Below are 23,944 nucleotides of genomic sequence, written 5' to 3'. Positions count from 1 at the left end.
GACTTGTAAGCATGCTAAACTCAAAGGAGCAGCAGTTTGGCAGTAAGGGACTTCCAACCCCATTATATAACTTGAGCCCTCTTCTTCCTAGGATTTTGATCTACCTTTCTCTCCAGCTGAATCTTCTTAGATCTCAGTTAGAATTCAGTTTTGAGGACTTAGGTGTCTGAAGGCTGGAGCCTGCAAAACTGCTTCAGGAATGGCAGTGGATATCTTCTCAGGATCTATCTTTAGAGACTAATTGATCCTAGATCAGTCAATGGGGAATATCCACAGGAGGTCTTCTGGCAGGATGAGGTCTGAGAGTATTCCAGAAGCGGCAGTTAAAAACTTGTCCTATTCTGAGAATAAGCTGCCTTTTTCAGCCTCCTCTTTCCTTTCAGAGGTTTGAAGGAGACCCCAAAGACTAGGGCAGAAGAGAAAAGAGAGCRTACACACCCTTTCCAAATCTGGCGATGGGGATAAAAAGCAGCAGTTTGAGTCACTTGCTCGGAGTATTTTATTGTGGTTAATCTGTGCGGACCAAAAACTACTCAGAGCTCAGGTGGTCAGAAAATGCTTGAAATTGGCAATCTTGCACATTCGAACTTCAGTTGCTGTCACCGCTTTGTATACTGTGGAGTCCTAGCAGCCCTTGCTGGGGATTAGGAGCGATGGTTGCGTACTGCTTTAAAACCAGAACAGCGAGGCCGTCCCATCCCACAGTTTGCACTCAAAGCATGACGCATGACTGGGAGCCTTGAGACATGGGAAGGAACGTTTGAAAAGCTAACCAGAGAATCCTGTTCTCCCTCCTGAGAGGAGGTGTAGGTGTGGGAGTCAGAAGCTGGGAGCCAGAAGGAAGTCTGGTTAAAATCTGTAGCAAAATAGTTGAGACCCTTCTCACGTTAATCATTAGGCTGCATTTTTTTTTCTCTCTCTGTTGAAGCATCTTCCAATCAAAGTGGAGGGAGTAATGAGTTTGGGGGGAGAAGCAGGACTACTAGGAAATTCTTCCCTTCACGTTTTAAATTAAAACCATCTGCTTCCTTCTGTGCATCTCCAGATGATATCATTGGGCCCGAATGGGAAACTCCCATGAAAATCAAACATTTAGAAGACTGGTTAAACTAGGGTATGAAGGGGCATTTTAAATAGGCTATCACGATGAAGGTAGTATTGCAGGTGAGGTGGTCTTTTCAGTAGAACAGGCATATTTTCCAAAAGACTTTTGAAGAGAGAATTCAGTTTTGGGAGCTAACTTCAGTGCAGTTTTGTGGCAGAAAACCCCCAAGCCCACAACTTTGGCACATCTTGCATGTTGTCTTTGTAGCATTAGCTTGACAGAGTGAATGTAGCTTTATGGGTATGTGGATACTTCAGATTTGAATAGATACCTTCATTTTGTTTTTATGTCTCTTGTTCAGCTCCATGAGAGCCTGTGTTAAGGCAAATGCGGGCTGGAGCTGAAAAGGAGGGGGGGAAAGAGAGGGTTGAGTTCTGACTAAAGTATTTGTGCTGGAAAGTAGCCCAGAGAGAGTAAAGGAGAAGCTTTAATTAGAAGCAGCTGCATAGCTGATGCAGCCCACAGGACATTTTCCCATTTCAAATTCTCTAGCTTTCAGAAATCACAATTTGAATTGAGTTGTATGTGAAATTTGTTCTTAGAGGATTAAATTCCTGCTGAAGTAGGTTAAGAGAGCTCATGTATTTCCAGAAAGTGCCAGAACAAACTCCATCTTCCTGTTTCTGTTTCTGAGTATCAGATGGAAAACTGAGGAGAAACAGTGGCTTTTATTTGGAAAAGATTTGATTTCCTGTTCTGAGCATGTCTTTTGGAGCTGACACAAGCTGCTACAATTTTAAGCTGCTCTGTTAGACAAGTGGCTTTTTTTTTTTCTTTTTTTCTTTTTTTTCCCTTTAAGAGCTTGAAAGAATAACTTCGGATGAGAACCAAGTCAGGGTAGTGGAAGAAGCTGGAGTTGCTGCTGAGGCTCTGAATAGAGTAGATAATCATATCCTTTTAAGAAGGACTGGACTTAAATCCAGATTTTTCAGTCTTTGCCTCTATTTTTATAGAAACAGTTTGGTGCCTGGCATGAATAGAGGGCAAATATTTGCAGTTTTGCCTACACCAACATTTAGAACTAAATTACTAGTATTTGTGCCTGCAAATGTTGTTGACAGGAGACGCGACTGCAAATCTGGACTGCAGGTTTTCTTATTCTTTGACACTCAAAAAGGACAGCACGGAGTTGCTGGAGGAGAAAATAGAATAATTCTGTGATCAAGCATTAAACCACGAGGAGAGGAAAATGGTGGGTGTACAGGCTGTGTATGCCTGACCTACATCTTGCCACGTGCAGGCATTTTCCCTCTGGTGTATTCCGTAGTCACTTTGCCTATCCAAATATAGAGAGTCCGATGTAAAAGAGCTTTTGCCTTTCCCCACTGGAGTGCTTCTCRTGTTCTAGTATCTTCTAAGGCTGATCAGAAAAACAAGTCTGGCCTTGGACTCTTCCACTTCGTAGCAGAACAGTAACGTGCTACGTGCAGGGATATTTGTGGGTGAGGGGTGTAAGTGTTGTCTTGGAGCACAGGTCCCACCTTTCTTCGTAAAGCGAACCACCAGTGCTCTTACTTGGTGTTCAGGCTCCCTCCTCGCTGTTACCTGGGGGTAAGTTAAGTGCGTATAAGCCTGTTGCTGCGTGCTGGAGATGGGAGAGAAAGTTGGAGAGAAGACATTATTTTGTCGATTTAATGCGGACAAAACGTGGGATGTTTCTGTAGACTTTCTAGTTTCTTTCACCATTAAGTGAGATAGTGGCCTAACTGCTGACCTGGTCAATGAAAAAGCATTTCAAGATTTGGCTTTTAGGTGTGCTTTGGTTAACTTTGTTGGAGACGTAGGTAGTGTTGGAGAGCCTCGTGTTTGCCCACTGAGATGTCCTAGCTGGGGCTCTGAGGAGTTCCGGTTTGTTGCTGCTCTTTCCGTGGTAGAGAGGACTTCATTTTGCATATCCTGTCTCCGCTGTAATTGGCATGAGGAGCCTAGTGCTTTGCTGACGGTGACCAAGGCTGAGCTGCCCAAACCCCATATTCTAGCTCACTGGGATGGTGAAACCAAAAGAAATCCCTGTAATGAAAGCTTACAGGCCTTCAGGGACTGAAATTGTTTGACGTTTGCATTCCTCAGCTGCTTATAGATGTCCAGAAACATCGTTTAATTGTAGTTATCCAGACTAGATCTGAGCAGAGCTGGCCAGTGTACTGCATGCAGACTTGAATGCCAAGGAGTCCAACAGACCCACAGCTTCTGGCACGGGAAAGTTTGCTGGTGCCAGGCTTTGATTTGGTGCCAGGTACTGATTGCTAGCCTGTATCTAGGAGTGTTCTGGGGTGTTAAAGGAAATCTGTAGAACTGCCCATGGTTTAGGCCCAGAATATATGAAGATTGCCTTTTGTGTGGTGTGACCGCAGCTAATGCTGACTGAGAGCCTGAAGCTGTTACACCAAGGATGGTGCAAGAGTTGGAGGATATTCTATAAATGCTGTTCTGTCTCAGAGTTTGCTTCRTGTAACTTAATAATCCGGCCTTGCCCTTTAAATCTCTCCTTCCATGTCACTTCTTGCATACAAAGTGGAAAGTATTAAGGTATGGTGAAAAGAGCCTAATTTGCGTGTGGGGAATAGTAAACTATGATTACACACATTAATTATACAACTTAGTTGCTTTAAACTTATGGTTAAAGCTAGTTAATAGATTTAAACATGAGAAAAAAAAACAGTTGTCGTGTAGTAATGACCTCTTGCATAACTTAGATAATACTTCTCTGAATAGCTATGTTTGCACTAGCATGTATGCTCTTTTTAAAGCAACCAATTTGATATTTTTTAAACAAGCATGAATGATGGAGAAATTCCACTGCAATCTTAAATACATTTTTCCAGTGCTTGCTTTCACTGTTGAGAAACTGCATGCAAGTATGTGTACAAAAATAGAGATACTACCCTATTTCTAATTTGAATATATCTACCTGGAACTTTTAGCTACTGAGTCCTGTTACTCTTGTACCTTTTTGTGTACTTACAGCCTTTGATCAACTGTCTTCCCTTCTCCCATTGATAAATAGATTGAGCCTTTCATGGTGTCAGGAATTTTATATGTATCATTACTTTTAATTTCTTTGAATTTATTCAAATTCTTCAACTTCTTAAAGAGCAGACATGTGAACTACCCAATGGTCCAATAATACTCGTGCCATGAAAGTATCAGGTGTAACAGAATCTCATTTACTCTAACTTGATATTTTCTCTTTGTCCAACTAAAGCTTTTCTGGCCAAACTCTCATGTTGCGAGTTCACATTCAGCTCACTGCTGGAACCCTAAGACCAAATCTTTCTTTCTGGATTAGTGCCTTATTGGGGGGGAAGATGCTTTATGTGTTTTCTTCCTGGATGTATGACTTYGCAGTAGTAAGGATACAAGTTGCAGGCTGACTGGCTTACTCAGCAGTCTGTGCTGTTTTCTATCAAGAACTTGTCTTCTGTCTTACTTGCACGTTTGGCTTGTGCTGATGTTTTCAGTTGTTAATCATTGATAAAAGCGTTAAATGGCATAGGAACAAGAGCAGACCCCTGTAAGATTTTGCTGAAAACACTGCTTTATGAACTTTCTYTTGATCTTTAAACTGAAGTTTAAGGCCCATGCAGTTAGCTTTTTAATCCACCATACATTTTAAATACCCAAGGAAATGGTTTGTTGTAGTCCCTTCACTGTTGCATTCTTATTTTGGGGCTAACTAGAAACTTGGTGTTGGAATCTCCTCCCCTTGGATTTGAGCAATTCATTGGTTTAATAGTTGCACCTATCCTGCCCTGGAAGAAAGTGCATCTAATGTTTATCCCTGAAGTCTTTATAGTGAAATGTTCTCCTATACAAGCTGTGTGCAACTTAGATTCAGTTAAAGCATGCAGCTGTGGACTGTAGAAAAAACTGCAGGTTGACAGTTCTATTTTGTGTGCCCTAGATTTTATTTTTGTACTTTGTATAATCTTGCAGCTATCTGCTACCTGAAAGAAACAAATGAAAGAGTGAATGACACAGAGGTGGTATTTGCCTGCATGTTTGCCTGTGTCCTGTATCACTGGAAATTAAATGGAAAATTCATAGTACAAAGGCCAAAGAAAAGATGGATTACAGCTGACAAGTGTAGTCAGACTGTATTGACATAAGTTTAGGTTAGGGAAGAAAAAACTGCAATTATTCTGCAATCACAGATCTTTGTATAAAATATGACCCCAGTCATAGATAGTGTGTATGTATTCATTTCRCCGTGGGAGACGGAGGAACAATGACCTTGTCGTTAGGGTGCTAGCCTGGGGCGTGGGAGACCTGAGCTCAGTGCCTGTGTTGCTAGTTGAGTGCAGACYTCACCATGTCACAACCCCAGATTTGCTTATCAACATGAGGATAACAGTATATTCCTGTCTCACGGGAGYACTGTGGAGAAAGATCTGCTAAAGATCTTGAGGCCTTCACGTACTGCATTTGTGCAAGCTTTATAAATACTTTTGAAGATAGATAATTCCTGGTGCTAATACCTGTTACTAAAACTGCTTGATTTTCTTCTGAAAAAGAGGAGGAGTAACTGCAAGGAGTTAATTGTTACTTAGTAGTTCTTTCAGTGCTCAGACTTAAGTTTTGAAGGGAAGTGCAGGATGTTTTTGCATTTAGTATAACTGTGATTGTATGCAGTGTGTGTGTGTGTGTGTGTGTGTATATAAAACAGTTTCACAATTTGAACTTAAAAGTTTTGTAAGAATCTTAAGTTTTAAATTTTCAGGAAGCTGAGTCGGGACAGTTGCAGAGGATGGCCCATTCTGTTCTGTGACTTTACAGTTTAGGATGTCAATGTCACTGTTTAGATGTGGCAAATTCTGAGACTTTAGATGGTAATGGGCCTGGCGTCTTCCAGCAATGCAATGCTTGAGGTGAATGTGCTGCAAGTAATTTCTTCTCTGTTGCAGGTGTCGAGAAGGCTTTCTTGGAGACTACTGTCAGTACAGAAACCCCTGTGAAAACAATACCTGTAAGAATGGGGGAACTTGTGAAACTACATCTCTGATAGGAAAGGCTACTTGTAAATGTGCTCCAGGGTTCAGAGGAGAGGATTGTCAGTACTCCGAATCACACATCTGCTTTGTGTCCCAGCCCTGCCTGAATGGAGGAACTTGCCATCCCCACAGCCAGGAAACGTATGAATGTGTTTGTGCTCCAGGTTACACAGGTGGGATTCTGCATTTGTACCTTCAGACTCCCTGTTTTGTGAGCTATTTAATCCTAGAATATTCTGGGCCGTTTGTAATATGCTCTCAAAGCTCAAGCACAGGAAATGAGAGGAAGTGCATATGACTTAATGACCAGAAAAGGGGGGTGGGGGTGGGCAAGTCAAACATCCTACCCTTTACACTTAAACAGGAAGGCATTTAAATCTTGTGCTGTGGTCCACAAGGGAAAACTGACTGTGGAAGCTGTACTGGAATGGCTGTTGCACTTCAAATGCGTAGTCTACTTTCTACAAAAAATGAAGTAAACTGGGCCAGCAGAATGTCTCTATGGAAAAGTTTTAATTTCTTGCCTGAGGGGAAGTATGGAAACTCACTTTTTTCGTTCTTAAATGGAATGTGTAGAAGAGAGTGACTGTTGGTGTGTATGATTTCAAGTCATGGGTTATTTCTTATAAATCATGATATTTTATATCTTGCTGCTACCCTATAAATGTAAAACAATTTCTTACTGTAACCAGCAAGTTGATTTTGTTTCAAATGCAATACTGTAAAATGCAGACATACTTAAAATTGTGATTGATACACCAAATCTTCGCCTAAATCATTATGAAGTAGCATGAAGGAAATATTATTTTCCATCTGATTAGTTTCTTATTAATGTAATGATCTGCCTTGATTTTACAGGAAAGGAGTGCCAGTGGATAGATGCCTGTACGTCTCAGCCTTGTGCCAATGGAAGTACATGTACTGTATCTGGAAATAAGTTCTCCTGCATCTGTTCATCTGGCTACACTGGCCAGAAGTGTGAGATAGATGTAAATGAATGTGCTACCTTAGCCCTTTGTCAACATGGTGGAACCTGTGTCAATTTGCCTGGTTCGTACCGATGCCAGTGCAAGCCAGGCTTTACAGGACATCACTGTGAGAGCACGTATGTGCCGTGTTCGCCATCACCCTGTATGAATGGAGGGACTTGCCATCAAACCAGTGACTTTATCTTTGAGTGCAACTGTCTGCCAGGTAAATGCTCCTTCTTCAAAGTGTTTGATTTTGTTGTCTCATTGTTGGATTTCTGGATGCAGTCTCCTGAAAATTTACCTCAGAATTTCTGTGTGATACTGGTGTAATGTAAGAGTTGAGAGGAGAAATGTCAGCAAAGCAACGAGCTCAGATAAGATCTTACTTTGAGTGTCAGTATTTCATAATGTGAAAGGGCAGCAGCAGAAAGAATCATAGAATCAGTAAGGTTGGAAGGGACCTCTGGAGATCAKCTAGTCCAACCTCCCTGCTCAGCAGGGTCACCTAGAGCACGTTAGACAGGGTTGCATCCAGGCAGGCCTTGAAGATCTCCAGAGAAGGAGACTCCGCAACCTCTCTGGGCAACCTCTGCCAGTGCTCTGTCACTCTCACAGGGAAGAAATTCCCCCTCACGTTCAGGCGGAACTTCCTGTGGTTCAATTTCTGCCCATTGCCTCTTGTCCTGTCACAYGGGACAACTGAAAAGAGTTTGTCCCTGTCCCCTTGACACCCTCCCTTCAGGTGCTTGTACACATTGATAAGATCCCCCCTCAGTCTTCTCTTCCCCAGGCTGAAGAGGCCCAGCTCTCACAGCTGTTCCTCATAGGGCAGGTGCTCCAGCCCTCTGATCATCCTCGTAGCCCTACGCTGGACTCTCTCCAGTAGCTCCATGTCTCTGTTGTGCTGGGGAGCCCAGAACTGGACGCAGTACTCGAGATGAGGCCTCCCCAGGGCTGAGTAGAGGGGCAGGATCACCTCCCCTGACCTGCTGGCAACACTCTACCTAATGCAGCCCAGGAGACTATTGGCCTTCTTGGCCACAAGGGCACATTTCTGGCTCRTGGTCAGCTTGTCATCCACCAGCACTCCCAGGTCCTTCTCTGCACAGCTGCTCTCCACARGGTCAGCCCCCAGCTTGTACTGGTGCCTAGGGTTATTTCTCCCTAGCTGCAGGACTCTGCACTTGCCCTTGTTGAACCTCAGGAGGTTCCTCTCCRCCCAGCTCTCCAGCCTCTCCAGGTCTCTCTGGCAGCACAGCCCTCAGGTGTGTCAGCCACTCCTCCCAGCTTGGGATCATCAGCAAACTTGCTGAGGAGGCACTCTGTCCCCTCATCCAGGTCAGTGATGRAAAAGKTRRACAGGATGGGACCCAGTACTGAGCCCTGGGGGACACCACTAGCCACAGGCCTCCAACTGGACTCCGCACCACWGATGACGACCCTCTGAGCTCTGCCTTTCAGCCAGTTCTCAATCCACCTCACTSTCYRCTCSTCTAACCCACACTTCCWGAGCTTCTCTAGGAGGATGTTCTGGGAGACAGTGTCAAAAGCCTTGCTGAAGTCAAGGTACGCAACGCCCACTGCTCTACCCTCACCTACCCAGCCAGTCATTCCATCATAGAAGGCTATCAGATTGGTTAAGCAGGATTTCCCCTTGGTGAATCCATACTGGCTACTCCTGATCGCCTTCTTGTCCTCCATATGTCTGGAGATGACATCCAGAATGAGCTGTTCCATCCCCTTTCCAGGGCTGAAGGTGAGGCTGACTGACMTGTAGTTGCTTGGGTCCTCGTTCTTGCCCTTTCTGAAGGCTCGAGTGACACTGGCTTTCTTCCAGTCCTCAGGCACCTCTCCAGTTCTCCAGGACCTTTCAAAGATGATGGAGAGCAGCCTGGCAACAACATCTGCCAGCTCCCTCAGTACCAGTGGGTGCATCCCATATGGGCCCATGGATTTGTGGATGTCTAGCCTGCCGAGAAGGTCTCTAATCCTATCCTCCTCAACCAAAGGAATGGCCTCCTTTCTCCAGATTTTCTCCCTCATGTCCAGSCTCTGGGATTCATGAGGGCTGCCCTTAGCAGTGAAGACTGAAGCAAAGAAGGCATTCAGTAATTCTGCCTTCTCTGCATCCCTTGTCACCAGGGCCCCCACCCCATAAGATTGAAAGATTGAAGRTGATGGGATTGGTTAGATCATAGATAGGTAACGAGACTTCTTAGGACCTCAGTTAGGGGCAAGGACTCACATAATCAAATAGGTAAGAACTGTCATGTAGATTTGAGTCTTTATCCCTAAAACATTAGTTCTTGTTTGCTTCTTTTTCCTCTCCCATTCCCTCAAATCTTATGAGGTATTATTCCCAACTCACCACATCTTTACTGTCTTGTGATACTTTCAGGTAAGTTATGGCTGCTTGTTCTCTGATAGCTTTGTCTGCTCTGAGTTCATCCACATCAGAGATGACATTCTGACTCAGGATCATGTGCTGTATTGGATTTGTGTGTCAAGCTGGGCTCTACTTGCCAAGGGCACCTATCTCTACAAATGACCAGATCTCATCTGGTTGGGACCCTGATGGGCTCATCCTACATTGCTCCTCTCCTTCCAGGATTTTTAGAGGATGAGGTTTTTCACTGAGTGATTCAACCCATGGGAAAATGATTGTTTGGAAATTCTTTTGACTAGATTTCCTACTTAAGCGTATTGCAGTCTGGCACATGGACATGTAGTGTGTGGTAATCTAGAAAACTAAACTCTCTTCCCTTAAGTTTTGTTATTATTTATATGAAAGATGTAGTTGCCTTATACTGTTTAGGATGAATGTTGAGAGACTGGATTCTCTTGGAGGTTATCTAGAATCCTAGGTATGTGGAGGAAGAGTATTTAGAGCTCAACTTGTGAGAAATACTTTCTTCTAGGAGACCTTTGTATTGAAGTGCTGCCTCAAGTGACCTTTAATGCACATTGCTAACCTTAGCTGGTATCTGCACAATAAATTTCAGGGTAGTCTGAGCAAACATGTGACTTTGAAGAATTTAAGAAAGTTGATCTTAAAATAGAAAGCTGTCTCATCTTTTGTGTGAAAGCAACTGTTTCTAGCTATGCTTGAAGAAACAATGCTTGAACACACAGAGTCTTGGGAAACTTCATATCCTAACTAGTTGTTGCTTTCAGAGAACTTACTGCTTTTTCCATTTTGCGTGTTCTTGAAAGGAAACGGTAACCTGGGTATTTCTGGATTAAAAGACTTGACTAGTTCCACCACTGAAATTCAGAATTTTCTTAAATTCGAATCTATTTAGCTAGTATAAAGTATTTAACATATCCTGCAGAAGCAGTGTGGTGGGAGGATGATGAAGTATAAAGGACTTTATCCTGTAAGATTGATAGTACAGTTTGCATTAGTGACTTTTATAGGGATGCAAGACTGGGTAGGAGCACATTTCCCTTAGACAAGTGTGTGGGCTGGCTAAGCTATGGTCAGGAAATGAAAAAGAGATTACTATAGTAACAGTTACACACCCACACTGCTCACACACATTTTGGATTATTAGCTGCTTTTTTAGACTTGTTACACAACGTGAAAATGTGGGTGAGTTAATGCTGCTTTGAGAGCCTTCAACTTAAATACAGGAAATACAGAAATGGCCGTGTTTTGCTAACTTTATTTTTAAAAGTAGTCATATGAAAAACACCGAAAAAGGGAGAGATTGGAGAAGCCAAAATGCTTACACTAACCTATTTGATAAGGGGAAGGCACCCAGCCATTTCTTCTCTCTTACAGTCAAGTGTGTACCATGAAATTTCTGCAGTGTTGGGAAGGGATAGTCTGGGAAGGAGAAGTCAATAGAGAAGAGTAGTGGCCTGTCACATGCCAGGAAGATGTGAACAAATCCTGCTCATGTGGAAGAGAGTGCCAAGACCATGGGTTATGAATTTCTCTTCAGATTCCCTCTCTGTATTGGAGCAATGCCGATGATACTGTGACTATAAATGGAATTGCTCTAGCCCTTTTTTCTGGACTGTCTTAAGATGTTACCATAGCTCAGCATTATGGTGGTAGAGGCAAAAGGTAGTAACTTCTTGAACTGCTTGGGTGGTTTTTGATTGCATCTTGTGACCTGTGGTGCTGCTTAGAAGAAATGGATTATGCCCAATTAGCAATTTAAGCATCATAATTACTCCTGAACTCGCCCTGAAATGGATTTGAGTTTCCTGTAGATGTTCTGCTCTAATCTCTTCTGATTTGGTTAGTGGCTGACCTTCCASTGGAAATACTTAAGTTTTTTTCTATTAATAGTAGACATTCTCCTTATGTGGATCCTTTTCACCAGTAATGGAAACTGCTGAAATCATTATGCTCACACTTAAACTAGAACAAAGCTGCTTTTACTTTAAGTGATTTTTCATTTATTGTAAGTGAGAGCTTGAAAATAAGGCAGGGGGAATTCATGGAGTTACACATGTAACAACAGCATTTTCTATAGTACAACTACTGTTTATGTACAGTGTAGTCGAGCTGATATTTCTTCAGTTCTCAGGTTCCCATTTCAGTTGTGGGTTTACATGAACCAAATCTTGCATTAGATAACTTAGACATGTGAATTGGCATATGTCAGAATTTAGTGGCAAGTATAACCGAAAAATTATTTTTACTCTTTATATTCTGTCTGTGTGAAAGGTAACTTGTTCTATCTACCATAATTATACTTTTCCTTTGGGCTTTATGATTTTAAATAAATTAAGATTGTAGACAAGTAAGAAGCACGTTTGGTGAATCATAATAGATAGTTGTAGTAATAAATACTTTTGTGAAGGAGGTGTAACCTGTAGTATTAACTCCTTTATATTTAAAAATGAGCTCATAGTTACAAATATTTGACAAAAAAGGAGCTCTTTTGGCAGCTAACCCTCAATGGAATGTTAAACAAGTCAATAGAGGAAGTTCTTAGCTGGGAAAGTGATTATTCATTGTTATCCATCAAAATAATTACCCATTAACTAAGATAAGAACCCTAGGGAATTCCAAGAGCTTGTTCAGGAAACTATCTGTCAAACTCGAATAGACTGTTTATGGGAACTGGAACACTTCCTGGAAAGAGGAAGTAACCTCACGGCGTTCCAGAGCGCGGAGTCGAGCTGCTGCCCGCGGTGAAGTGAGCATCGCAAACGTGGCCTGGAGGGCCTGCCGAGTTAGAGGTGTTATGTCGTGGGTGATGCTAGCACTGGATGTTAGCGGGGATGACCCCGCTTACTGGGATTTTGAAACGTGAACTGCTTACGGTTGGGTATGAGGAACTGCATGGCTGCATCAATTTTGTGGTGCCAATCCGTGTGCGTGTGTTTCCGCTCAGCAGGAGATAGCTTAACTTACCATTAAGCAGCCTGTCTTGCACCTATTTCAAGAAGCTTAGCTGTCCAGGTTGCATGCAGACAACTACCACAAGGCACCTCGTATTCAGAAATTTATCTGTGCATTAAAATGATGTGGTCAGCATTAGTACTTTGTGTTGAGGTGCCTGATTTCTAGTCAGCAATCCCTAAATTTGGCAATAACTTGGGATTTTTGTTCGGGTGTAACTTTCTGCCCACACACCTAATCGGTTCTCGAGAAAGTCTGAGGTGCAGACTCGCTTTTTGATATGTAGGCCCAAGTAAGGCTAAGGAAATTCTTTAAAAATTTGGAGGAAGCTGTATATGCTGCTATGGAATGGGCTGGAAATATCAGATGATGTAAGAGTAAACTCTTCTACTTTCATCCCTCTTTGTGTACTAGAGAAGAAGGAATATGCCATTAACTATGGGAACCCGTTGCCTCTTGGGGTCTCATTCCTCAATTTTCTGTGCTTGGAGATGCAGAGCAAAATTCAGGGTGTGTACTGCAAGCTGTTCTCTCGCAGGCAGAGTGGGAAAGCAGAGGAGAACACGTCAGTCCCAGCATGGAGGAAGCAGGAAACTATCAGGTGCCCAAACCCATCAAAACCGTGAACTCCTTGGCCTTCTGGAAAAGTCTCAGATTATGTAACTGCAAAATTGGATCCACACACCCAGTTTATGAAAAATACTGGATACTGCTCACATGTCTTAGAGCAACTTTGCGCTTGTAATGCTCAGACGTAGATGCATTGGTTCAAACAGCCATAACTCAAAAGGACTGATTTAAATTTAAACTTCCTTAGGACAACTTTATTTACAAAGTAATCAGATCACAATATTGTGGTGTGTATCCGGCTTGAAACAAACATTAAAAAAGACCATGCCTTTAAAACTTCTAGATGTTCTGAAACAAAGCCAGAGTTTTTCTTCAGAGCAAGAAAAAAATGAAAGGAATTTGGCAGTCGGGAAGTTACCAAAAAGGAAACCTGCATTTTCTTCAGCTGTACACTCAAATAATGTCATTGTCAAAATTTTAACCCTTCCTGATTCCTTTCCTTTGCAGATATCTTTTGACTAAGCATGCTTGGCTACGTGTTGCTACTCCTGAATTTTACTACATCCCCCTGCTACAACTACTTTTGTTTCTTTTCTGTGGTATTATCTTGCTTTTGGGGTGGAATTTTGAGGTGGAGTACATGAAGCTATGTATTTGCATGAGATACTTGAGGACCAGCTGTTAGACTTTAGTCTGGCTGGTGAAAATGTAAAAAAATGTGTAATAGCTTGATGACATTCTACTAGTGCAATGACTTTCATTCTGTAATATTACTCAGAATCATTGGGACAAACTAAACTTGCAGTGCAATGAGGTGGTTTTAAATAAATGCCTGTTACTAAGTACTTACTAGAAAATAGAATAGGCCTTCCTATTGCTCGATCTGAGATGACAGGAACTTAAACCATTTGRGCTCATCGTTCTGGGTGCATTTCTATGTTGATCATGTTGCTGACATGACTGGAATGTGGGATGATTCTCTTTAAGCTCAAAAACAGCTTGATAGGACACTCCATTTTTGTGTTACATGGCCGAGCCTTTGGTCATGTTTGTTAGCTTTGTACTGTTTTAAATATAATGATCTGGTGTTAACTGTGTTCTTTGATTGTCACTCTTTGGTAGCTCTTTRCCAGGAATGTGTTTCTGTGATGAGTTGGCTTCAGATCAAGCTTGTTACATTTCTTCCTCATTTTTGCCTTCCCTACTGGCATGAAATCTGCAGGACCTTGAGTGAAGGTGGGAAGGGCTTTGAAGGAAGAGGGTAATGTTACAGGTCTCTCTTTTAACAGAAGTCATGTTGAAGCTGTGCTTCCTTGCTTGTGGGTCGTATAGCACTTGATATGATTAAGGAACAGTGCTCCTCTTCCCTTCTGACTCTTACTTGTAGTGTTGGAGAAGTTTGAGAGTTTGAGATGGGAACTGATATGGATCTTTTCAAGTCTCTTTAGAATGGCCATAGTCTGGAGAAGTTGCTTCAGAGCTTTTCAGGCTCAACCTCTTCTGCTGCATAATGGGATCTCTCTGGGACCAGATGTTGCTCAGAGGGTCTGTGTGACTTGATGCAGATGTTAGGGAACTATCTGCAATGGGCGTTAAAAGTAGAGGGCGGTTAAAGACAGAGTTTGAGATGAAAGGCATGTGTCATGTAAATGTTGCATTCCAAAGTGATGAAGAGGAAAAGCTGATGTTTTAAATTAATCTCTATGTTCTGGAATTATTTACTTCATCCACGTTAATATGCATCCACTTGTACTTTGATAAATAGCTTTCTAATTCGACAGAAATGGCAAGGTTATTTAATGAAGCACGAGGTAAACCAGAGGGGAAATCTAGGGGAAGATGGAGTACTGATAACTCTCTCTCATAAACTAARTTTATAAGCATTAACCACATAACATGCGTGCTGATTTGTTGATTGACTGACTTGTCAAACACCAAACAGGACCCTATCAGGAATTTGAACACTCATTTTCAAAGCATAAAAGATTTTACTTTGACATAGCCAAAGCATRTGAACAATTCTGAGATGTTCGTGAAATGAAGACCAGGCACTTTTTTACCATAGGGAGAACTATTTCTGGATGGTGTTCTTGCYACTGGTGGTTGGACAGCAGCAAGTTTATCTCCTAGTCAACTAAATCTCTTGGTCTTCACTTTGTTTACGTTGMATGACAATGCTTATTATTCACTTAGGTTTAAAAATTAAGAAACCCGATGTCTTTATATTGGTGAAAAAGTGGTTGGTCATTTCCTATCCAGAGCACTAGAATTTTAACCATGTAATCTGACTGCACATTTGATAATGCAAAGGCATTTTRCCAAGTCACTGGTCACCTTGCTATGCTGAAGTTTATCAGGATTAGGTTAACATGACAATTAGAAATGGAGGAAAAAACTATGTAAAGAATTAATTCTCTTTAAGGAGATTTGAAAGCCTGTTTCAATCTCCTGATTTTTGTTTTCTAGGTTTCGAGGGAACCATCTGTGAACGGAACGTTGATGACTGCCCAAACCATAATTGCCAAAATGGTGGTATATGTGTAGATGGTGTGAACACATACAATTGCCGCTGCCCGCCACAGTGGACAGGTATGTACCATGGAAAATGCTCTTGTATGAGCTGACCTAACTTTTGGGACCATATTGCAGAACTTCTGGCCTTCACCCAGTAAACAGCACAACTGCAAGTGCCTGGGTGAAACTCGTATCTATACTGTGTTGTGCAGTCCAAGGGGTAGATATCAGTGAAGCTCTTAGAAGATTGTTCACATCAAAGTCACTACAACACAGGGCAGTTTCCCACTGCGCTAGCCAGTATTACGGGCTTATGTGGGCATGGTTATGACAGACAGACACGTAGTATGATTTGTGAACTGCAAGGCAGTGCGACTGTCAGAACTGCACTTCTGCTTGTATAGGTTGCTTTGTATGGGAAGATGGATATTTTACAGAAGTACAGAGCATGGCTTTGCTGCTATAGGTGCATGCATTAGAGGTGCTTTGCTGATACATTTGCATTATTTTTCACCTGGAATAATAATCCTCATGTAGATGATGGTAACAGTGCAGCAAAACCAGACAGATATAGAATAACATAGCTAGGAGAATGGGAGGGAAGAAAAAGAAAGGGTGTGTATGGGAAGCTTATTTTTCTGCTGCATCTGGCCTTTTAACTGGAGTTCTCTGACTGGCAAAGTTACTTTTGCCTCATAAATGAGTCTCCTTTACACTGAGTCTATGTGGAAAAAAAGTGTGAATTTCAAGAAAGCAATGTGCTTGATGTGAAGAAGCAGTTTACAGGAAACTCAGTGTCATCTTCAGTCACAAAATGTCTCCATGCCTCAAAAATAAACAAATACCTCTGGTTTGGGTTTTTTTTGTTTTTTTGGCTGTTCTAGGTTGGCGCCTTTTTTTTTTTTTTTTTTTTTTTTTTTTTTGAGTCATGCTAGTCATTCGTAGCTGGCACACTGTTTCAGTTAAGTATAATTTTGCCCTTCTTTCAGAATCATAGGAGAAGACATAGCCTTAAAGCTGGCAAACCGAGGTATAAACTTAACTTCATTTTTCCTCTTATTTACTAATTTGGGATGTTTTGGGGGAACTGACACTGAACTACTTTTTCACATTCTGGAGAACCTTGAACACATTTTACTCTGTATCTAGATAATAATGTTTTAAACCTGAACATCTCTAGTGGTTGGTAGCTCAGACAATTTTAATGTGAGGAGTTTGACTGCTGAAGGCCAGAGGTTTCATCATATTATTCTAGCTTTTTCCTCAGAGCATCATTCTTACGAGAAAACAGTTCTCATTAACTGTGAAGGAGGCCTGTTTAAAAACAGACAAACAAAAACCCCCCTCTCATTAACTTCAAAAATCTATATATTCTTAAATGAATTTAAAACCACATAAAAGAATGTAATGCATCACTGCTTGCATAGCTCTYTGAAACTTTGTGTAAGTAGGAGAAAATTAGTTCTGCCCTTGATGAGCAAGCGCCCTTTCCTCTCTACTGTTTCTCTGTCTACATGAGCTTAAGGTTTGCAGAAAGTGAAAACTGCAAAGGAAAACAAAGCAAGAGAGCGTGGACGAGGAGCAGACAACCCTTCAGTGACCCCAAAAATCTTGTTCCAYGCTGCACAAGTTAAAAACAGTTTTAGGACTTCTAGCTTCTATCTGTTGTAAGCTAATCCCTGGATTCTCTCTGAAGCATAAAGGATGTGATGGATCGTGAGTGTTCTGCAGCATGAGTTTAAAGCATAAAAGGAGTTGATTTGCTTTGCCAAGGTATCATAAACTTAGCTCGGTTTACAAGATGGTTGCTGTCAATGAGGGACACGACTTCTGCAGCTCACGTGGCTGAGGGCTCAGTGGCAGTAGACTGATTCTGTTTGGCTTTGTGGTAGACTTTCTCTTCAATTAAAGGCTGAAGCTCATTGCAGTGCAGTTGGGGTTCAGAAGTGGGAACTGCCTTATGACCCCTAACTGACCAGCATTGGGAAAAATCATTAGATCCATGTTGTGGCCCAGTCTTGTGCCATCTTCCTTTTTTGCATGTGGGCTCTCCAGCAGATCTTGTGTGTGTGAAGAGTGCTTCTTTCCTGTGAAATCCTGAAAAGAGAGAGGAACTACCACAGACTTACGTCCTCATAGCTTTCCAGAACAATTTAATGGAATGGGTTTTCTGAGATTTCCCATCCTTTATGGTGAAGTTAACATTATGACTGAAGCGGTGGTTTCAGTTAATGACCTCTTCAGGTCATTGGTTTTCTAAACTTCAAGAACCAGGTCACTTTGGAGCTGAAATTGATCTCACTGTTTCAGTAATAGCAGCTTGCCTGGTTGAACTACGAACCATTGGAGTTTTGAGGGAGTTGAATGACCTTGTCTAAAATGAGCAATTTCAGTTTTGGCTTTCAAATTAAAACATGAGTATCTTAGGAAGTAGCCATGTGTTTTCATGTCATCTCTGCATATACTTTGTTTTATCTGAAGTATGCAGGGCAGTAGCTCTGTGCCCAAGTCCACAGGATGTCTTAGSAATAACCATACCTCAGCACTTCTGCTCCTCTGATTTGGAGGCTGAAGGCAAACAGTGGCAATGGAGGACTATATTTGGGGTTTTCTCTGTGTAGTTCTGCTTGAAAGCCTTTTGGCCAACTGGCCTGCAAGAATTTGTTTATAATGTCTGTAAGTTTCCTTTTGCTAATGAATGTGTGGGCAGCTGATGATGTCCCATGATGCCCCCAAATCCTGTCCAGCTTCAGAGTGAGTACAGTCATATAGTATGAGTGGGCAACTGTCTTGTAAGTCACTCAAATGTCTCTTGTTTTTAATGTAGTCCTGCAGATCACCCCAGTTGYGACCCGCTTTGGTCATCTCAGTAGCTTTCCTTAAAAGAAATTTGTTTCTCTGGATGGGTTTCAGGCTCTTTCCTGTGCTTTCTGTAAGAGACCAAGAACATGCAGGATAATAGTCCATCTTCAGCTTGGCAGTAGGGTGAAGAGGTGTAACCCAGAGTAATATGAGACATGCATGCTAGTTATGCTGGCACCTCAAATGTGCAAGAGCAAGCAGAATGGGACTGCTCATAGCATTTAAACAGGGAGGCAATATGTGGTAAGAGATGTCTGAGTAATAGCATTGTCTATGTCTAACTGAGGCAGGGCACAGAAAGGGGGAAAGTAGGTTAGAATAGTTTAAGGAGAGATGAGACTCTTCAAAATTAAACTACTGCTGATTTTGCTAGGAGCAAAGAAACTACAGTAAGAGAGTTACTCAGCAATAAGGAAATGTATAAGTGCAGGTTCATCCTTCACAAAAACATGGCTTGTAACACTGTAAATCATCTCTAAGGTAAGAGAAGAAAGGAGGAGTGAACAAACAACATTTTTGGAATCTGTCCGGGTGACTGCTTATATTGCAACAGTATGGAACTGTGGGAGAGTCAGCACTTCAGAAAATCAAAAGCCTCAGCTGAGACCTTGACTTTAGAGGACACTGGGTGGCACTTCTTTTTTTTTCTTTCTTTCTTTTTTCTTTCTTTTTTTCTTTTTTGAGAGAGAGAGAGAAGGGCCCACACCCATGTGTTTAAAAGCAAAAGATTGTTAAATCTTGCAAAAATACTTTCACTACATAGATATGCAGTGTTTGTAACAGTTCTTCTGCAGTCTTTCTAACAGGTATTTTTCAAGTAATCCTGAAAAAGTTCAAATAGGGCTYTCTGCAGTTTTAGTTTTGATATAGTCTTTGTGTTGTGAATGACAATTTAGCATGTTTGTTAACATAATTTGTGCTTCATAGCATACAGAAACCAGTCCCATTCCTTGCTAAGAAATCGGTAAGCTGTATTCTATCCAGTGAAGCACAGTTTTGTGTAAAGCAGTRTCAGAGCATCCTTTACTGAAACAGAATCTGTCACAATTCCTTTTGCTAACCAGCTGCCTGCAGTGATTTCCAGACAGGTGGTAGACCGGAGCAYGTAAGCACACATTTTTTTCTGCTTGGTACTAGAATCCAGCTTTTGAGACGATTTGCTTTCAGCCTCATTTCCTGCTTCTTTAACAGAGATGGCTGCTCCCTTTTTGTTGCAGTGTGTTCCTTCTTTCTCCTTTCCTGCTTCTTTTCAGAAAGATAAAATCTTACCTTTCAATGACCAGGAGTTCCTGTTGTCACTAATACGATTTTGTAACCTCCCAAGTTCTCATGTTTCTTGTAATTCTAATGATTGTCAACCTCCGGAGTTTGTAGCTGGCAAGGTAATCTTTTGGGCATGTTTTGGGGAAGCTCTTCCCCAAATATTCTCTGTTGCTGATCGTTAGCTGGTGGTGGTGGTGGTGGTTGTTATTTTTGACCAGCATTCCTTGTGTTGTTTCAAGTGACTATCTGTGCTGCACATGTGTTGAAACTCACTTTTTCTTTCCTTTGAAGTAGTTAAGGATGCTTTTGTAAAAACATCCTTATTCTTTATTCTTCTGTACCTGATAGGACAGAGAATTTTGTGCCTTTTAGTGTGATCTGAGTCAAAAGTAGCCAAATATCCTGGCTAACATCTGCATGATGTGAAAGCTTTGCCTAACACTGCAGTTCTGCAGGTGGTTAAACYGACCTAGTGGCTCCCTGCTTCTGGCCACCTTTCCCTTTCCTCTGAGCTGACTCTGGTATTTGTTGGAGTGAGCCACTTAAATTCACTAATCTAGGGAAAAAACAACTAGTGTTCAGCTGCTTTTTTTTTCTCTCCCCCCTTTGCCTGGGATCAGAAATTAAAATGGCTCACAGTGAGGTCTCGTGAGTGAGCTGATACGCAGAAGCAAGGGGAGTGCAGAGCCGTGGATCGAGGCAGTGTGAGCGCGTGAGCTCTTAGGCTGTCCTTCCACAAGATGGAGCGAAACCACCTGAGGGTTTAAAGGCTGCTCAGTCGTCCCACACTACAGTTCATACGAAGAAACCAGGCTCTCTTTAAAGCGCACCTGTTTGCTCTGTTAATCTAACCTAGAAAGCGTTTTGTGAAGGTGACTTTAGAGTTTGAGTACTAAGCTAATCAACACTACAAAAATACTGTAAATGCATTTATTTTACTTAGCTGAGAAGGTCTCCTACTTAGCTGTGCAAAGTTTGCTATAGTTCAGAGGATCATCATGAATCTGCATTTGACCGGAGTGGAGCAGAACAGAACTTGCTATGATTTATATCCTGCATTGAGTTTTGCACAGTTTGCTCCTGAAGTGCAGCATCGGGATGAGCCTTTGGGTTTGGGGCCACACGCGATGTCTGTGCCGAGATGATTTTTTTGGAAGAACTACATTACATTGCTTCAGTTGTTGGCTTGGCCTCCTTGCTTCCTTTYGTTTCCACGCCTGTGGTTGAGAAAGTGAGGCTCCCATGGCAGTTGTGTTTGTTCAGGCTTTGCTTTGGGCTGAGAAGGCTCTCGTGATCTGTGTATATTGTTAAAATCTAGGAGACTTTTTTTTTTTTGTCTCGAGAGAAGCACACTGTGCTAACAGCTGACTCCACCAAATAACTCCAGTGTTGGAAGCAAGCTTAAGAAGCAAATGTTTGTCTTGAGGAAAGAAAAAAAAAAAAAAAAAAAAACTCTTCAAGCAGGAGGGCAGTGCTTTTTAATTAAAATGACTGGTAGCTTGGTCATATGCTCTTGAACACAAGCACAAGGGTTACTTTTTCTGCAGGGCTTTAGGCAGGAATTTTCAATGGGGGGGGAGTTAAGGGTTCAATTCCTATTTAATTAGAGTGAGATTTGCTCCCTACCTTCGTTTTCTTTGAAAATCCAGGCCTTAAACTCTGGCAGACGTGAATTTTCACTGCTTATAAGGGAGGATAAACATCAAAAGGCTAATGTTTAACATTTTTATGTAAGATCGTAGGCTCTGGTATTTTGTGTGTTCTCTCCCCCACTCCCTCTCCCTTCCACCCCCCTTTTGTTAGGCTCTCTATGCCAAATACCTGCTTCTGTATCTTTTTCTCTACTAGCTTCTGTATCAGAAAAGACACAGTAACAAATCATACTAATTTAATGTTAAAAACAATACTTCTTTGCTAGAATACTTAGAGGCTTGAAATACAGTGGAACTGAATCTGACAGTAAAGAACATTGATCTCAAATCTTGAAGTATTTAATGTGCCAGTTGCTTAAATGACAGAATGTATTTCCTTCCTGCTTAATAGAAAATACTATCGTCTGCCAGGGAGTGCTCTTGGGCTTGCACTCTTTACTTATTCTAGTTGGCATGTGCTTACATCGAGCGCAAAGAGCAGTCCTTATGTTTGGGTATGTGGAGGCTGGGTCAGATTCCTGCAAGAAGTGCAGTCATCTTTCCTGGTTGTGTGGTGGTGATAGACTTTCTGGTGCCCGTCCAAATTTATATTAAAAAGCATTATAGCTTTTTTTCTTTTTTGGTACTAGCTCAGATCTGTCTGTGCCAAGCTCGACAAGTTGGCCAGTGGTTTGCTATCTCTACAGTAGTATCTCCAAGAGACGTAGCTCTCGGAAAGAAGCCAAGAGGGATTATGATTCTTTTTCTTCCTTCATGTATGAATTGGCAGATACAAAGGGAGAAGGGAGCACATGGCAGGCTCCAAAGCTGGCTGCTCTAAGTTTGAGCGTGCAAATGATTTGAAGCATCTGATTTAACCAGGTTTCATCCTGGGTGCTGTTTGTTTCTCTTGTGATACTTCTTCCTAGCAGCATGCCGAGCAGATTCATTTCATGGGCCTTAAAAATGATGCCAGTAGTTAGTGCTTTATCCAGTCTGAATTCTGTTTTGCACTTCCCAGTAACAAGCCTCGATTAGGAGGTAGCTGTAAAAAAACCCAAACAAACAAACAAAAAAAAAACTTTATAAAGRTTGAATTGGTCTGATGACAGCACGACAGCATTCAGTTTAGACCGCACTGCTGCCTCTTCCATTGTGCGTGCGGTAACATTCCAGACTAGGAAATACTCTTTGAGGTCAAATGTGCCAAATAATCTCTTGATGGGCTGTCTTGATGTTTCAGAACATTTTGCATGTGCTTGGCTCTAAGACAAAGCAGACCAGACTGCTCTCTTGTGAGTCTGGGTTGGTGGATATGTGCTGTGAGACCAGACTAATAGGTAACAGTTGTTATATCTGTGTCTGACTTCTTTTTTTCCTGGCAGTGTCTATCGTTTCCTCATACTTAGAATGAGGTGATTTGTCTTTGGATAATTATTAAAGATGCATTGTTGAGCTAGCTTGAGAATATGATGCTTTTGTTTTAAGTTTAAGCTCCAGCTGTTTTGTTTTGCTTTTCAGACCTTTTCACTAGTTACCTATTTCCCTGGTTTACTTGGTTTTCTAGAGGACATAAATAGAAGGGCAAGATGGAGAGTAAATTGTGGTGACTTACAATTCKTTTGACTTCTCCATACTGCTGCTGTCCCCAGCCACTTCATCTGGCACCACCATGTTAAGCTAGTTTATCATTGTTGCATCAGTTGGAATTTTTCATGAGTTTTATTGTGTTCATTAGTGATAGTACTTCTGCAGAGCCTTCTTACCCTGTAGTCTGTGAAATGATTTAGGGCAGTATTCTTGAGTACAAAATTTTGTGTTTGGAGGCTGTAAAATCCCTAGTAAATGACTTTATTCTACTACATGCTTCATAGTGCGATTTTGAAATTAAGCCCTTTCCCTCGTCATCTTAGCTTGAAATGACCGCAGTTGTGTTTTTTTTTTTTTAACTATACTTGCTGCGATTCTATAGATTCTTCTTCAGTTGTTCAAATTCTATAATATATTTTTAAATATTATGGTAACTTGGATAGCCTTTGACATTGCTCAAGATAGCAGATGTTTAAAAAAAAACAGCTGAACAAAAAGAACTTTAGGAATGCTTGCCTGTGCTTTGCTGCTTCATAGCTGTGTATTTTGAATGGAAAAAAGATAGCGTGGCACCTTGGGAAAAGGAACACTCTTGAGGGCTGTGATCCCTTTCATTTTTTCCAGAAAGCTTCTACAAAGGAGAAAATATTTGGCCCCAGTCCCTTTTCAGGAGAAACTACTGTAGTACTTAAGCAGGGAAGAGCTTTACTAAACACACATGCAGCTGGGGAGGCCTTTTGCAGGTGAACGGTGTAGTCGGTTGGATTCCTCTGTGTGTCTGCAGCCGTCCCAGAGGCTGGCAGTAGCAGTCCTGTTCATCAGAATTCCCCACAGGGAGTTACCGAGATGGCTTGGAGGGTCTGCAGTCTGAATGTGATCTGAATGCYGCATTCATCACTCCCTAAGCTTGGGTTCCCAGAGAGAGTAGGCAAGTTCTCCGTTAGGTGCAGCGTGGGCGTTAGCAAGCTGTGGAAATCTCTGGTCTGCCGAGCAGTCACCTCTCTCCTTAGATGAGCAGTGTGAGCTTTTCATCTTGAAGGRGTTTGAGAACTGCCGTCATACATTGATGAGGGATTGACAGCACC

At 41.8% G+C, this 23,944-nt stretch overlaps 1 protein-coding gene across 1 annotated transcript in view; it reads left to right on the top strand.

Moving 5' to 3' along the window:
• The window catches only part of NOTCH2 (notch receptor 2), an 86,581-nt gene that overhangs the window by 10,042 nt on the left and 52,595 nt on the right, over positions 1 to 23,944 (top strand). The window contains exons 3-5 of the mRNA XM_085300280.1: positions 6,010 to 6,269; positions 6,955 to 7,290; positions 15,466 to 15,588. Of these exons, the coding sequence (XP_085156406.1) occupies positions 6,010 to 6,269; positions 6,955 to 7,290; positions 15,466 to 15,588 (719 nt within the window). The remainder of the gene's footprint in view (positions 1 to 6,009; positions 6,270 to 6,954; positions 7,291 to 15,465; positions 15,589 to 23,944) is intronic.

This window comes from Rhea americana, unplaced genomic scaffold, assembly GCF_003343005.1.
Source record: "Rhea americana isolate MKP2758 unplaced genomic scaffold, rheAme1 scaffold_162, whole genome shotgun sequence".
Lineage (NCBI taxonomy): Eukaryota > Metazoa > Chordata > Aves > Rheiformes > Rheidae > Rhea > Rhea americana.
This window is presented reverse-complemented; position numbering and strand designations above follow the sequence as displayed.